General features: G+C 41.9%; 1 protein-coding gene across 1 annotated transcript in view; it reads left to right on the top strand.

Moving 5' to 3' along the window:
• RMDN1 (regulator of microtubule dynamics 1) overlaps nucleotides 1-14,696 on the top strand; it is a 26,856-nt gene extending 12,160 nt beyond the window's left edge. The window contains exons 2-7 of the mRNA XM_019651626.1: nucleotides 4,076-4,165; nucleotides 6,859-6,914; nucleotides 8,654-8,741; nucleotides 9,934-9,964; nucleotides 12,002-12,096; nucleotides 12,953-14,696. Of these exons, the coding sequence (XP_019507171.1) occupies nucleotides 4,076-4,165; nucleotides 6,859-6,914; nucleotides 8,654-8,741; nucleotides 9,934-9,964; nucleotides 12,002-12,096; nucleotides 12,953-13,003 (411 nt within the window). The 3' untranslated portion in view covers nucleotides 13,004-14,696. The remainder of the gene's footprint in view (nucleotides 1-4,075; nucleotides 4,166-6,858; nucleotides 6,915-8,653; nucleotides 8,742-9,933; nucleotides 9,965-12,001; nucleotides 12,097-12,952) is intronic.
• Nucleotides 14,697-15,827: the final 1,131 nt, after the last annotated feature.

Raw genomic sequence — 15,827 nt, 5'->3', positions numbered from 1 at the left:
TTTTAAGTTTATTGAGCCATGTTTTGTGGCCGAACATGTAGTTTATGTTGGAAAATGTTCCATGTGTATTTGCAAAGAATAGGTATTCTGCTGCTTTGGGGTGAAAGGCTCTAAAAATGTCAATTAAGTACATCTGGTCTAACGTGTCATTTAAGGCCACTGTTTCCTTGTTGATTTTCTGTCTGAATTCTCTACCCGTTGATGTCAGTGGGGTGTTAACATCCCCTACTATGACTGTTTACTGTCAATCTCTCTCTTTATGTCCATCAATATTTACTTTATATAGTTAGCTGCTCCTGCATTTAGTGCATAAATATTTACAAGAGTTATATCCTTTTGCTGCATTGTTCCCTTTATCATTATGAAGTGCCTGTCTTTGTCTCGTTACAGCCTTTGTTTTAAAATCTATTTTGTCTGATATAAGTATTGCCACTTCAGCTTTTTTTTTTTCACTTCCATTTGCATGAAATATTTTTTTCCATCCCTTTACTTTCAGTCTGTGTGTGTCTTTCAGTGTGAAGTGGGTCTCTTGTAGGCAGCATATGTACTGGTCTTATTTTTTATCCATTCAGTCATTCTGTGTCTTTTGACTGGAGTGTTTAGTCTATTTACATTTAAAGTAATTATTGATAGATATGTAGTTATTGCCATTTTATTAATTGTTTTATGATTGTTTTTGTAGTTTTTCTCTGTTCCTTATTTTCTTGCTCTCTTGTGTGTTCATGACTTTCTGTAGTGTTATGTTTGGATTATTTTCTCTTTATTTCTTGTATGTCTTATAGATTTCTGGTTTGTGGTTACTATGTGCTTCATGTATACCAAGCTATGTTGATAACTGTCAATTTTAGGTTGATGGTTGCTTAAGTTCAACCACATTCTAAAATCACTACAAATTTTTCTCACCCATTTATTTATTTATTGTTATTTTTAAAACTCTTTTGTGTGTGTGTGTGTGTGTCTGTGGTTATCCCTTAATTTATTGTTGTGACTGCACAGGATCTTCCTGCTGTTGTCTTTTAACCTTTGTACTAGTTTTATAGTTTTATAGTTGGTTGAACCACTGCTTTTACTGTTTGCATCACCAACGCTTGTTATTGTCCATTTTAAAAAGTTACAGCAATCCTACTTGGTGTGAAGGGATATCTCATCATAATTTTGATTTATATTTTCCTAATTACTAATGATGTTGAGCATCTTTTCATGTGCTTATTACATTTGTGTATCTTCTTTAGGAAAATGTCTCTTCTGATTTTTAAACTTGGTTGTCTTTTTATTGTTCAGTTGTAAGACAATATTTTCTGGACACTAACTAGTCCCTCATTAGGCATGACTTGCAAGTATTTTCTCCAATTCTGTCTTTTTACTTTCTTGACAGTGTTGTTTAATGCACAACTTTTGATTTTGATGAAGTTCATTTTTCTTTGATCACTTCTATTTTTGATGTCACATCTGAAAAACTTGCCCAATCCAAGGTTACGAAGATTTTCACCTATGCTTCTTTGTAAGAGTTTTATAATTTTTAGCTCTTACATGTAGGTCTTATCCCCGCTTGGAGTTAACTTTTATACCTATTATGCTAGGAGTCCAGAGTAATTCTTTTGCACATAAATATCCAGTTTCCTAACACCATTTGTTGAAAAGACTGTTCTTTCTCCACTGAATTGTCTTGGCATCCTTGACAAAAATTAGTTAAACATAAATGTATGGGTTTATCTTTGAGCTCTCAATTCTGTTCCATTGGTTTATGTGTATCCTATGCTAGTACCACAATGTCTTGGTAACTATAACTTTTTAGTAAGTTTTGAAATAAGCAAGTGTGAGTCCTCCAGTTTTGTTCTTTTTCAAGGTTGTTTTGACTATTCTGAGTCCCTTGAATTTCCATACAAATTTTAAGATCAGCTTATAAGTTTCTGCAAAGGAGCCAGTTGGGTTTTTGATAGGGATTATATTGAAACTGTAGACCAATTAGGGGAATGCTGCCATCTTAACATCATGTCTTCTAGTCCATGAACATGTCCAGTTCGTTTATTTAGATCTTTTTTCATTCAACAGTGTTTTGTAATATTCTTTGGTTAAATTTATTCTTAAGTACTTTATTCTATTTGATGCTATTATAATTGGAATTGCTTTCTTAATTTCATTTTCAGATTGTTCACTGCTAGTGTATAGGAATAGTGTATAGGAATGCAACTGATTTTTGCATATTGATTTTATATCTTGTAGCTTTGCTAAACTCATTGGTTCTACTAGGGTGTTTTTGTTTTTGTTTTTGGAAGATTCTTTAGGGTTTTCAATATGAGATCATGTCATCTATAAGTAGAGATGGTTTTGCTTTTTCCCTTCCGATCTGGACACCTTCCATTATTCACCTTGCCCAATTTCCCTGGCTCAAAGGGCGAGCACAGTGTGGAAGTGGCAAGGGTGCATATCCTTGTTTGTTCCTGATCAAATGGGGCAGCTCTTAGACGCTCCTCATTTTTTCTCCCCTCAGGTATCACTATCGCCTGATAGTATCTTGAGATTCTTTATTTCTTATATTTTGTCTGTTTTTTTTAGTGTTTCAGGCAAGGAGGCGAATCTAGGATCTGTTGCCCCTTCTTGGCTAGAAATCTATTTAAAAGTTTCTTTAAAAATAATGTAAACTCAATGTAAACAATAGACATTTTGGAAATTGAAAAAAAGAATGCAAATATGGAAATAGAGATCGCCCATGACCACACCTCCTACCGTCAACTCTTACTAATATGATCATTAATTAACCGGCCACAAAATGCCAGTCTCATTGGGGGAGAATGTTTAGGACTCACCCATAAGCTTTGTTTGTTGCAGATGTAGGCGGTGGTTCGGTGCATAAGAGGAGGCGATTTTATCCAGGGCCCTGAGAAGGGGGGTGGGATCGGAGCACCGAGCTGGAAGACCCTATGTGAAGACCCTTCTAGTCCTCTGGATTTGGGCAACTGTGTGTCTGTCAGTGGAGATTAAATTAGCATAGTCTACAGAGGGGTGTGTGTGTGTGTGGTTTAAAGTATCCTTTTTAATTTTTAATAAAATAGCAGGATACAAAATATTTTGGTGGAAAGTACCGTATTTCCCTATGTATAAGACGCTCCCTTTTTCGAAAAATTTGGTATCTAAAACCTGGGTGTGTCTTATACAGTGGTTGTAGATATTTTTTACTTGCATTTCCTGCTGTTTTTGCGCTCATACAACCACTGTAGAAGACGCACCCAGGTTTTAGACCCCAAAGTTTTTGAAAAAGGGTGTGTCTTATACATGGGGAAATACGGTAGTTTAAACTGAAGTTTAAGTGTTGAAGTCTTTGTGGTTCTAATTATTAAAATCACACAGAAATAAGCTCAAGCAAAAGAAAGTTGTTTATTATAAGAAACTATTATATCTCACAGAACCCAAAGGCAGGGTACCTTAACGCTTCAGAAACAACTGCCTCGATCACTCTGAGATTCTTATCCCTCCTCCGTGCTGTCCTCTGCGCATCCTTTTCACTGTGGACTATTGTTCTCATCCTAAGTCTTGTGACTTCTTCCCACAGCACCTGGTTTATGGAACTCCGATGCTTTGCATTCAGTTTTTAGGGAAGAAGCTCAGATTGTCTCATTCTGGGTCTGTTGACCAAGTATGGCTGTGGGAACTCGGTCACAGTGGACAGATGTGGCTGTGTTACTATAACAACGCAGATGTGGGAGAAGAGGTGGCTCCCAGAAGAGATGAGGAGAAAATAACACGATGCTCATTCAGTTGCAGATTTTTCTAAAATAAAAATTTCCTGTACTCAGGCTGTAGACGTGTATCATGATCCCCACATTGTGTTGGTGACTTTCTTAGAGACACTCCTCTCTGCGTTATTCTGTGGTTCTCCATAAACATGTCGTATCCTTGAGATCTTTGAGGGCCACATCCACTTTTCTTTGTGTATTCCAGCGTATTTAATACAGTGTTTATGCTCAAAAACTATTTGTGAAATGAGAATGACTACTGAGGAATACTCAGTTTTGCCTTGTGTTGAATGGAATATTATTAACAGTGTTATTCTTTTATCTTTTCATTCTATTTTTAGTGGTATGCAATCTGTATTAGTGATGTTGGAGATTATGAAGGCATCAAGGCTAAAATTGCAAATGCCTACGTCATCAAGGAGCATTTTGAGGTACCGATGAACTTAAAAGTCGTCATTTTCTGATTAGATTTCTGTTTCACTTACCTGTTGCTGTATCGCAAACCGCCTACAATTTAGTGGCCTCTGCAGTGACAGTTTGTTTCTCCCAGTTGGGTGGGCTGACTGCCCCCGGTGCTTCTGTTGTGCTTGGTGTCGCCAGGTCCATGGAGAGTGCTGTGTTCACCGGGACCCTCAGCTGGGACAGGAAAGTACAAGGTGGCCTCTCACCTACAACGGTTTCGCCACATTCTTGTCATTAGTTGTCAGACCCAGCTCTTCGCAGCATTATTGCTGGATTCCCAGAGTGAGCATGGCAAGGGAAAAGTTCCAGAGTGCAAACAGCACCCTTGGTCATACCCTGCCGAAGCAAACGAGTCGGGCCAGGAGCAGAGTCAGGAGGGGCTGTGCGAGGCCTCGGTGCTGGGGCGCTAAGTCGGCGTCGGCACACTACTCCCCCTAGTGCCAGCGCCGTGTACAGTTAGGATCTGGGTGTGTACGTGTTAATATCCCCTCGATAGTTAATTTACATAATTCTGCAGGAGCGTGTATATTTCATGATGTGCGCACACACTACTGCATTGTCCTCAAAACGAAACAAAACTGCCACTAAAAGCCCAGCATATTTCTTTTATAATTTTACACCACCTCAACAATACAGAGGAAGAGGAGGTACTGAAAACAGAGGGCTAATGCGACATGTGCTATCTGATAATACCCTTTCTGGGTTCTGTGGTTATGGTTTTGGTTCCTAGTGTATTTAATGACTACTGAAAAGGAGCATTGGGCTGGGAGTCAGGAGACCTAGCCTTTCGTTCAGGCATCGGTGGTGTGTGTGTGTATACACGTGTGTATATATTTTGGTTTAATAATACACGGTTTTCACAGTTTATGACATTTGAAATCAGATTGCATTAGCTAAATCAGTGACATCTGGTAATTGGCAGCGCTTTTTCTTTCTTAGTGGCCCATAAAATAATGACGTGTCATAACTTTTATGGTATCTTACACTTAATGAAAAACAGTATTATGCTCCATGGCATTAGATAAATCTTCTAAATTACTCTGTGCCTTAAGATGTAAAAACACATGACAAGTAACTTCCAAAGTGAATAATAAGAAATTGCAGAAAATGTATTAATGCATACTTTAAAGAAACAGTGAAGGCTATAGGTTATATTTTTTAAAAAGTGTTTTGTATATGCTTTCAAATGTATCTGTGTTAAGTCTATTTAAAAATGACAATGTATTTTTGACAAAGTATCATTTATACTACTCTTTTGAATTCCACTATTATAGCTAACGTCAGAAAGAATTATTCTGGTCGATTTTGAAGACACTTAAAGAGTTTTGAAAAGGTTTGCTTAGAGTAGCCCCTCCAACCCACTCATGAGACAGCGGAACTCTAATAGCCTGGGGGCGTCGATTACACGTGACGAATGAACTTCCTTTTGCGTGTAGAATGGTACTGGGTCCAGGCCGTTCTTGGTAGAACGAAGGAATTAGTTAAATAATTTCATGTAGGACTTGAGTTTCTCGTTTACCTGCCATCGGGGAAGAATACACTTTAAATATGTTACTATAAATTGTATCACTGTATTTATAGAAAAGTAAACTTATGATCAGTGCTGATTCGTACTTGTGTGCTTAAAGCATGATTAAGTGCCTGGTACTTAAGCAAAGTGAAGATGGTACTGACGCCGGTGATGAATGGCATCGCTGTGTTAAGCGCCTGCTTTCACTTGCCCATTTCATTGTCCCCACCACCCTCTGAGGGAGCTGTGTTGTCTTCTCAGTTCTGTAAAAGAGCAAACCCAGACACGCCAAGCTAAACAAGTTAGACGTCATCGAGCTGTGATTGAACCCTGGTAACCAGTACAAATATTTGAAATGTGTGTCTCACGTATTACCAACTGAAAGTGAAAATGTGTGTGTACCAAAAAGCATCAGCTAGGAGGTCTCAATTTTTAAAAAGGGGTCTTTTATTTTTAATGGGATTATGTTAATCTATGAGCTTTCCTTATTTTTCAGCAAAATAATGGATAAAACGAGGAGTAATTTCTTCAAAGTTATTCTGTGGTTTATACTTTACATTAATTAACATCAGACTTTCGCATAGGAAATAGACACTAGGGAGATTATCAACATATTTTACATTATACAGAATTATTCTAGTCACAAATTCCGTGAATAAGTAGTATTTTTCCTTGGTTAAGTATAGATGGGAAGTTGAGCAAAATCTGCATACAAGAGGAGACTTTCTAAAATTATGTTCTTTGTTCTTTTAGGGAAGAGTACTTTTTGTTCAGTAGTCATATAGGACTTGGCAAAAAGAACTTCCTTATTTTTCTTTTAATCTAGAAGAAAGAACGTGAGCGCTAAAGGTTGCTATTTTCAGAATTAGTTTCACTGACAAATTTCATGTTTTTTTCTCATCAACCCTGTTATCAGTTTCTGACCCTATAAAACGGTAACCTTAGTACAAGTCATCTAATCGTGTTTGGAAACAAAGTGAACCAGTTACAGAATCAGGAGGAAAAAAATTGGTGCTGAGTATCATAGACTTGAAATGCCACGTTGCAGAATGTTTATTAAATCATTGCTTCTTCAGCAAACATAGTAAAGTTCTTGCTGGTGTTTAGAAAACAAATGATTGATTTTCTCATGATTTTCTCATTTCTTGTTAGAAAGCAATTGAATTGAACCCTAAAGATGCCACCTCAATTCACCTTATGGGTATTTGGTAAGAAAATTTATTTAAATAAAATTTTCAGTGTTATTTAGTATCATCTTTGTAATGTATAAAAAACAAGATGTAAAATATTTTAAAATATTTACTTGGAAGTCAAGAGTGTTTAAGGCATTAAATTAACTAGTGGCTGGGCATGTACTGTTAGAAAATACTAACAAATTGATTGTGATCGTTTTAAACCTTATTATGCAGATCATTTAGAAACATGTACAGTTGTTCCCCTTTATCCTCGGGGGACACCTTCTGAGATCCCCAGTGGATGCCTGAAACCGTGAATAGTACCAAACCCTGTGTATGCTGGGTTTTTTTCATATAAACTCACCTTTTCAGCTAAAGGAAGCACTGCCCGGCTTCTCTTGGGCGCATCTGATTTGTTAGCGTCACTACTTCTGCGCTTTGGGGCCATTAGGAGGTAGAGTAGGGGTGACCTGACCACACGCACTGCAGTACCTGCCAGTTGATCTGATAGACAAGGTGGCTACTAAGTGTCTAATGTGTGTGGGGGGCGCGCCTCGTGCGGAGACGCTGGGCAAAGGAACGGCTCCCCTTCTCAGCAGGACAGAGCAGATCCTGCGAGATTTCATCACGCTGCTTGGAAGGGCGTGCAGTTTAAAATTGTTTATTTCTGGAATTTTCCATTTCATAGTTTTGGATCACGGTAACAAACCTCAGGAAACGAAACCGTGGATAAAGGGGCACCACTGTACTAAGACTAAAACGGCATTAGAACTTTGGTTAGTCTTTTAAAATTCCCTTGTTGGGAAAGACTCCTTTCTCAGGCCGAGTGAAACAGGCTCACTCTCCACTGTGGAGACGCGGTAGGGCCCTGAGGGCATCTGTCTTTAGTGTGTCGGATGCACCCCATCATGGGGAACATGGCAGCTGACCCCAGGATGCTTGCGTGCTCGTGTAACCTTTGTCCACCGTACATCGTATTTGGCTGGTGGGAGCGTGCACCAGTGTGTCAAATGCTTCCTGGTTTAAGAGTCTTGAGAAAGGTCCGTCACTGTTTTCTTTGGGTCTGCAGAGCTAAATATTCCTTGTCTTCTAAGAGGCATAACAGCGTAACAGTCCTGTGTGAAGCTCTTTTAAAAGAGGGCTAAAGGATGTGTGAACCTCTCCACCTACTGAGGAAGGGTGACAACTGAGGGACAGTCACCAAGGCAGAGGCCAGAGAGCCAACATGAGTGAGATACAGTCTCTACCGCACGGTCAGACCTCGTCCCACACCCCACCCTGTTCACTGCTCATTTCAGAGCTGTCAAGATCGTCGTGTGGTGACCGTCTCCTCACCTTTTTAAATATGGGGACTTCAACTCGCCTTTGTTTTATGCATATCGTGTTTATTTTCTCATTTTTCTTGATTCTTTTTTAACTTCTGAGTTAGTTTTTCCCGTGTGAAAAATGGGGGTAATGATCTTCTCTCATTTGGTTATAAGGTGAGAGAACCACTGAGCTTATTAGCACCTGGCAGAAAGTTGCCCTCAGTGGTGAAGACACGGTTATCACTGTGAGTGTGATCGCTGCCTGTCTATGTCACCCCAGTATACACCGTAATTGATGCATCAGGAAGCCATGTCTAGATGATGCAGTGTGAGGACTAGCCTACTAAATACTATGCCAAGTACAAATTGTTTAAATGTACAATGGAAGGTTCCTTGTATATCTGTGTCTCTAGGAGAAACAAAGGTGCAGTTCAAATGTGTAAATGTTCTTTTATTTCTCTGTAGGTGTTATACGTTTGCTGAAATGCCTTGGTATCAGAGGAGGATTGCTAAAGTGCTGTTTGCGACCCCACCCAGCTCCACCTATGAGGAGGTGTGTGCTGTCCTCGTGTCGTTAGCGCTGGTTTCGTAACTGCAGGGCCGTTGGCAGTGTGCAGGCATCTGGACTGAGTGAGGGCCTAGCTCGCAGCTCACAAAGCTAATTAGCACCTCTGTCCACACTGGTGAGTGGGTTTTCATTAGGTGAGTGGCTGACAACTCTGGTGTGTTGTTGGCTAGAGTAGCTAACATCTGTGTTCGTTTTCTGTTTGAAATTCGTACCATATAAAAGTCATAAAATAGAACAAGAAATACAGCAGCTGTCATTCAGCATGTTTTAGGTAATACTCTGCAGAATGACAGCCATTTATCTGGAAAATAAAGCCCACGTTGGTACTGACAAAGGAAGAAGAATTGAAACTTTTTTTAAAAACTGGTATTGAAAGGCTCTGTTTGCTCGTATTTTCCAGGCCTTTCGTTTTTCTTGTTAAAAATAAAATTTGAAAGGGATTTCTGGGCAAATATTTTGGGTTTACTAGTCACAATATTTTCAGAGTAAGGAAAGCAGTGGAAATAGTTTTCCCAGTACTTGTATCATAAGAAGGAGCTTTTTTTTTCTCCTGGAAAGCTGTAGTGTAGAATTTGATGTAAAGTATATTAGGTATATAATTAAAACATATTTGGGAAATATTTATTAAAAAGAATGCATTCTAAGAAAAAAGGTAGTCAGCTCTGCTATGACAAATTACTTGTTTGGGAAATTGGTTGTCAGTGAATGTATTATAAAAACAGTTTTAAGTGGGACAAAAAGAATTAGCAGAGTTCCAGCCTCATAGTAACATGTTACATAGGCATTTCAATAGTAAAGGACTTTGAAAAACTCACCGGAACAACCTATGTATCACTGAGTAAATTCAGCTTTGGATTTTATCTCGATTTTACCGGGAGTCACTGTTAGGATTTCAGAAGAGAAAGATCAGGAATAGCAGAGGAGCTCCTGACAGCGCTCAGCGGGTCCGGTCTGCATTGTGACTGCAGGGGCCGCGGGCTCTGGTGACCTAACAGTGTTACATTCAAGTTAGCTGTTAAGTCCCGCTGTTGATGAATTGACCATTATTTTAAGATGTCTTCATGTATTTCCTGACTTATATGTAACATAGGAGTAGATCTTTTGGGAAAATGCTTTTTAAATACTGATTCTGTTGTAACCCTTTTCATTATGTTTTGGTTCTTTGTGTTTTTAACAGGCCTTAAGCTACTTTCAAAGGGCAGAGCAAGGTAAAATATTTTTTATTTCAGATACTAATATAGTTAAAATTGTATGGATACTTTATATACAATAGGAATTTTTAAAGCAAAAATGTTACTTATTCTGATATACTTTTGTACTAGACACTATCAAACAATTTTTAAAGTGCTTATTCAGCAAAGATCATCTGAGTAAAAACTCGGACCTCCTGAATTTAGAGCTGCGATTCTGGAATGGTCCTTTCTTTGATGTCTTCAAACTCAGCCTTCCTTTTTGAGAGAAGGCTTTGCCCGGTAGCTCAGTCTCATTCAAGACCACACAGCTAATCGGAGGCATTTCAGTGAGAACCGTCAGGTTTTAAACCAGGCCAGTTTTTATTCCGTTGCAGATACTGTCTACTTTTGTGAAGAAGAGTTTCCTGTCACTCTTGCTTTGAAGAAATGGCCAGCCTATAAAACTGACACCAGCCCATCCTAAATTTCTTCTTTTTAATATTAGTAGCACCAACTAGAGAAGGGTCAAATATATTTCTGTAAAACTTAATCAGAAAATTAGACAGTGTTTTAAATTTGAGAGTCTATGCATATGGACTTGTCCAAATGCTTTCATAACAAAGCATTTTTTAAAAAGCATTTTTTCCTAAAGAACTGAGTGTTACCTATCTCTGCGATACATTAATTCTGACTTACTGTCTTCCTCTGCATCCTCATCATGGTAGCTTGATGTGTCAAGAACATAAATCTAGGAATGACATTTCCACAAAGGGATTTAGAAGCGTGATTGCAAAGTAAAAACAGGGTGGTAGACACGTGAGGGTTGGCGTGCTGAGAAAAACATGGCCTCGCTCTCCTGCAGGAACAGAGTCCTGAGAGTTAAGTGCGGTCTTCTCCACGTCTTACCCCAGAGGGCGCTGGCTCTGGGCGGCCTCCCCTTCCGGCCATGTCTGGTGTAGAAGCTCCTCTTACCCCTCCATCATGGTCCTCACCCTGTCGCTCTGCGCATGAGTATTTGTTTACGCGTCTAAAACCAGGTTCAGGGAAGATGGGACTTTGTTTGCTCACAGCTGCTTCCTCGTCGTTTAGGATGATACTGGGCAAAATTGCTAATGAGAAAGATGGATGAATAAATTTACTTCACCCCAAGGAAACCTTAAGTGCACCCACATGGCATCTCGCCAGTATGTTCAAATTAAAGAAGTAAGCGTTTCCGGCTAAGGAGCAAACGGAGTTAAACTGTATGCAGGGAGAAGTATGCTTTGAACATAAAGGGTCCTGGTTGATAGGAGGAAACTGTGTAAAGAATTAGTGAAGCTCGTGAGACGGTCCCTTGCTTTCATTCGTAGGTTCTGTGGCCATTTCTCCCTCCGCCGAGAATGGTCTCCGCCTTTCTGTTAAAATCCTGTCCAGCCTCCAGTGCTGCCCAGGGGAACCTCTAAGTTACCTGCTTTTTTCCCTTGGTTTCTTTGATCACCATACTTTAAAGTTAGTACACCTTTCAAAGCATTCTTTTTGTCCTTGTTACATTCAGTTGTGCTCGTGTTTCTCCTTTTCATCGTAAATTCCAACAGCAGAGACCTCGCTTCATCTGTGCGTACGCATGGCCCCACTCCGCACTCACGTCGATCCAGTGTGTGCAGTGTGCGTGTCGTCATCCCATTCTCACTCAGCAAGTGTGTGGAGTGCGCGTTAGGTTCCAGCACTGCTGTGGGCACGGGTACAGCAGGGCACCAGCTGGGTAAAGCCAGGTCCCTGCCCCAGGGAGCACACCTGCTCGCCCAGCCTGGTCCCCAGCTATTAGGTGGAGCCCCTGCTTTATAAAATCGCTGCGGAAATGTGTGCAGTTCAGTGCCCAGCACAGAGTAGATAATAAACGGTCATTTTACAGATTGTTGTGATACGAATAGTTGAACAGGAGAATACGTTAGCCTGATCATGTACTGACACACACATTTATTATTGGAGTATAGACCAAAAACCTAAGAGCAATACTGTATCTGAGATCAATTTGTTTTTCTTTCTTACAAACAGTGGATCCAAACTTCTACAGCAAAAACTTGCTTCTTTTAGGAAAGACCTATTTGAAGCTACACAACAAAAAGCTTGCCGCGTTCTGGCTGGTGAAAGCCAGGGATTACCCGGCACACACGGAGGAGGACAGACAGGTAAGCGTCTGCACCCGGGGGCAGCACACACACCACTGGAAATGAGCCGGCGGCGTCTGCGCGCTTATTGTTAGAAGTGTCGCCTTCACACGCGAGGCGTGGACATTCGCATCGCGCCTGTCAGCAGACATGGGAATGACATGCTGCGGGAAGATCTCCTCCTGACTGACCCGCAGCAGAGCTAGGACCGTATTTTGCCGTGTATAATGCGTACTTTTGCTTAAGTTTGTGAGGGAAGAGTAAATAAGGATGCGCATTACACATGGGTAGTACTAATTCTGAACCTATATAAATGTCTTTAATTCTTTTATTTATGCTTATGAGTTAGGTGTAACTCTAGAAATCAGTAACGATATCCATATGCAAAACAATACCCTGGAACACGATGATCAGTTTTGTTGAACTTACGAGGAACTTGCAAGGATGAAGAGTTCTTGGCCTTCTATGAGGCGTAAAGATCGTAAATCTGTTACCGGTACCTAAAACTTCTTATACCGTAATATGTTAACAGAATACATGCTAAAATTCCTGTACAATACAAAAAACAAGTACCTAAATGTAAACAAATAAGAATTTGAATTAAAAAATTAAACGAAAGATTTTTTTCCCCTGAAAGTTTGGGCCAAACACGTGGGTGTGCATTATACACGGCAAAACACGGTAGTTTCTAAAACGGAAACGGGGAGGCAGGTACAGTGCTGCGGTGGCTCATGTGTCACCGGTCCCCGCTGAGGACATTTGTCCCCACACGTGCCATCGCAGTTGGGTAAAGTCAGAAATGCGGCCCAATGTGCGAACGGGATCCCACAGGCCTGTGCTGTGCTGCACCCTCGTAACATGTGTTTTTCCATTTTAGATACAGACAGAAGCTGCTCAGTTGCTTACTGGTTTCAGTGACAAGAACTGAACATTTTTCAGAGAAGAAAACACATGACGTATCTAGGAAACACTGCCTTTTTGTCAAATTATAAGTACATGGACACTAACTGTGCTGTCTGTTTTCTCGGTTCTTTTAATTAATGTGACCATTTAACAGATTAAACATACAAACTCCTAGATTTCTTCACAAATAACAGGGCAAAAGAAGTAACTGCCACTGGTTGGTATAGGCCTGTCAGTGGCTCAGAGGCAGAGATGACTGCATTTGGGACACCAGCGATGCAGTGGTGTGACATTTCTGAGGACCGGTGACAGCAGGGTGGAAGGACCGGGAGAAGGAGGCTGTGTGCAGGGAGGCTGAGGTGGGGGCATCTTCAAGTTGGGCTGATTTCATGGTTGGTTAAGACCCTGCAGAAGCTGCAGTGACAGGCGGGGGGATGGAGCAGAGGGTCCACGCACCAGGTAGTAACTCAGGGATGGGACAGAACCCGCGTCGGGAGAGCCCGCTTAAATGTGACCTGGTCGCACAAGTGGCTGGGCTTGTGTCTAGAGAAAGGCCAAATTGTGTTCCCTGCTGGGGTGGGAGGAACACAGAACTGAGGGTGAAATGGAAAGTAAGGGGCTTTCAGTGGACGGGCTGGGTGCCAGCGCTGCGGAAGCTGCGGCTCCATGGAGAGGAGCGTGTTGACTGCCGGAGCTGAGTGTGTGTGTGGGGAGCGTGTGCTGGTGTCATGTGTGTGCTCAAGCCAAAAGGAAGACTACTGGGCTGTGGACCTGTCTCTGACTGGACATGTAGGTTTATACATATTCCAAAGCCTGAAATGAACACAGACAACACACTTCCTCCCTGACCACTGACTGGTGCATTGTCTCAGAATAAGGATGTTCCTCACAGACACGGACACAGCCAGGACGTTAGCAGCCACGTTATCATCGAGTGAGCTAACCACTAAGTTTCCAAGTGTGCCACGGCGTCTGAACTTTTTAAAACCAGGATCCAAACAGCATAGGTACATTGCATTTGATTTTCCGCCTTAGTTTTTAAAAATCTGAAACAGTTCCCGCATCTGTTTTCTCAGAGCACTGACTGTGTGAAGGGCCAGTTCCAGGTTGGCCTACTGAGCGCTGAGCCCCGTGCACCCCTCCCTGGGCCGGCACTGCGGCTCCATGGATGGACGTGGTCCTTCTCACCTCACTCTGGCTCTCTTTTTTTATTTCTATTCCATGTCCTTTTATTTTTGCTTTTCTTCTTAGATACTTTTGTCTTCATTTATGTTTGTGTCTTTTTTTTCCTGATCCCGGCAGCAGGCATTTCCATCTTCATGTTTGTCCAGTTCAGTTTGATTTTCTAATGTGGATTTTTTTCATATCTGCAATTATTTATTCACATTTAATTCATGTGTGTTGTGTTAAAGAATTTTGCTCGTTTTTGTATTTTGAGTATTTTCATCAGAAATTTTTGCATTTGTTTTCTCTTTAGAGTGACTTTGAGCCTTGTTTTCTGGAAGGTGATTTGTGTGTGTGTGTGGAGTTGCCAGCAGTGCCAGGTAATCAGATGGAGGTGAGAGGTTTGGGCTAAAGAACGCTGTCGGCTAGGTCGTTTTTATGAAATGAGGTGTCTTTTAGGAATAAAGCCTTTTACTGGGGGAGGGTCTGCCTTCTGACATTTTATAGAGCTTTAAAAGGTTTTGTACTTTGAAATAATCATAGATTCATAAGAAGTTGCAAACAACCAACAGTACCGAAAGGTCCCGCATACCCTTCCCCTCGTCCGCCTCGGGGGTAGCACGTGCCAGGGCTCGCTGCTCTCCCTTGTCCGTGTGTTCTGTGCGGTTTTATCACATGTGGAGACCTGTAACCGCTGCCATCGTCCCCAAGAGCCCGGGTGCTGTCCCTGTAGTGACACCCCCCCCTTGCCCCGATCTTGGCAGCCCCTAGTGTTCTCTTTTCGGGAGTGATATGGAAACGGAATCTGAGTGTGTGATCTTCAGATTGCTTTTTCATTCAGGATCGTGCCTCTGCGAGCCATCTAAATTCAGTCTGTAGTCCGTTTCTTGGTTATTGATTGTATTTCATTGTGTGGGGACACAGGTCCTGTAACCCCACTGGGGGCTGCTGTGCACATTAGGGGTGGCTCACAGCGACATAATGTCTATCTCTGGGACGAATGCCCAGGGGCGGGTGGCAGGGTCCATCCCCCAGCCGGTGTGGGGTCTGCCTCCCTGAGATGGGGCCCTGGCCCCAGTTACTTCCTCAGGCTCTTCCTCTCGACTTCCCAGGAGTGGAGCCCTAGGTTTTGCCCTGGTTCTCGGCATTTCCCTGTCGGGCAGAGACCTGTTATCTCCTCCTGGGGTAACCCCCAGGTCCCCACCTGCTTTCTGAGACGAGCACACGGGGTGCCCGTTCTCTCTGAGCATCCCAGACCACAGAGCAGGCCTGGGCGGCACAGCGACCTCTCCTTGTGGAGTCCGTGCCCCCTTTTGAGGAGATAGAAGGAATACTCTACACGTGCCAGTGGCCGTCACCCTGGAAGGACCTGAAAGCGCTCATGGAACTCTTGTTGGCAAAGTTTTCCCAACTGGGCATTTAATCACAGACTGTGGACTTGGTAGAAATGATCTCGCTCAGGCTTGCTTTCCTTGTCTCTAAATAAGCATCATTGTGACAAAGGAAGCCAAAGGCACCAGCCTCGCGGAGCTGTGGACCTCAGGGAGCACGGGAGGGCTTTCCCAAGAGCCGTGAGCAGCTGACGGCAGTCTCGTGGGTGATCGGGGCGAGGAAATCGGGGATTGAGGCGGTGCCGCTTTGCACGTGTATGTTCTGTGGTCGGAGCATTGCTTTGGCGGCCGTTT

Source organism: Hipposideros armiger, unplaced genomic scaffold (genome assembly GCF_001890085.2).
Source record: "Hipposideros armiger isolate ML-2016 unplaced genomic scaffold, ASM189008v1 scaffold_163, whole genome shotgun sequence".
NCBI lineage: Eukaryota > Metazoa > Chordata > Mammalia > Chiroptera > Hipposideridae > Hipposideros > Hipposideros armiger.
Note: the sequence above shows the minus strand (reverse complement) of the source record. Positions and strands in the feature narration are given on the sequence as shown.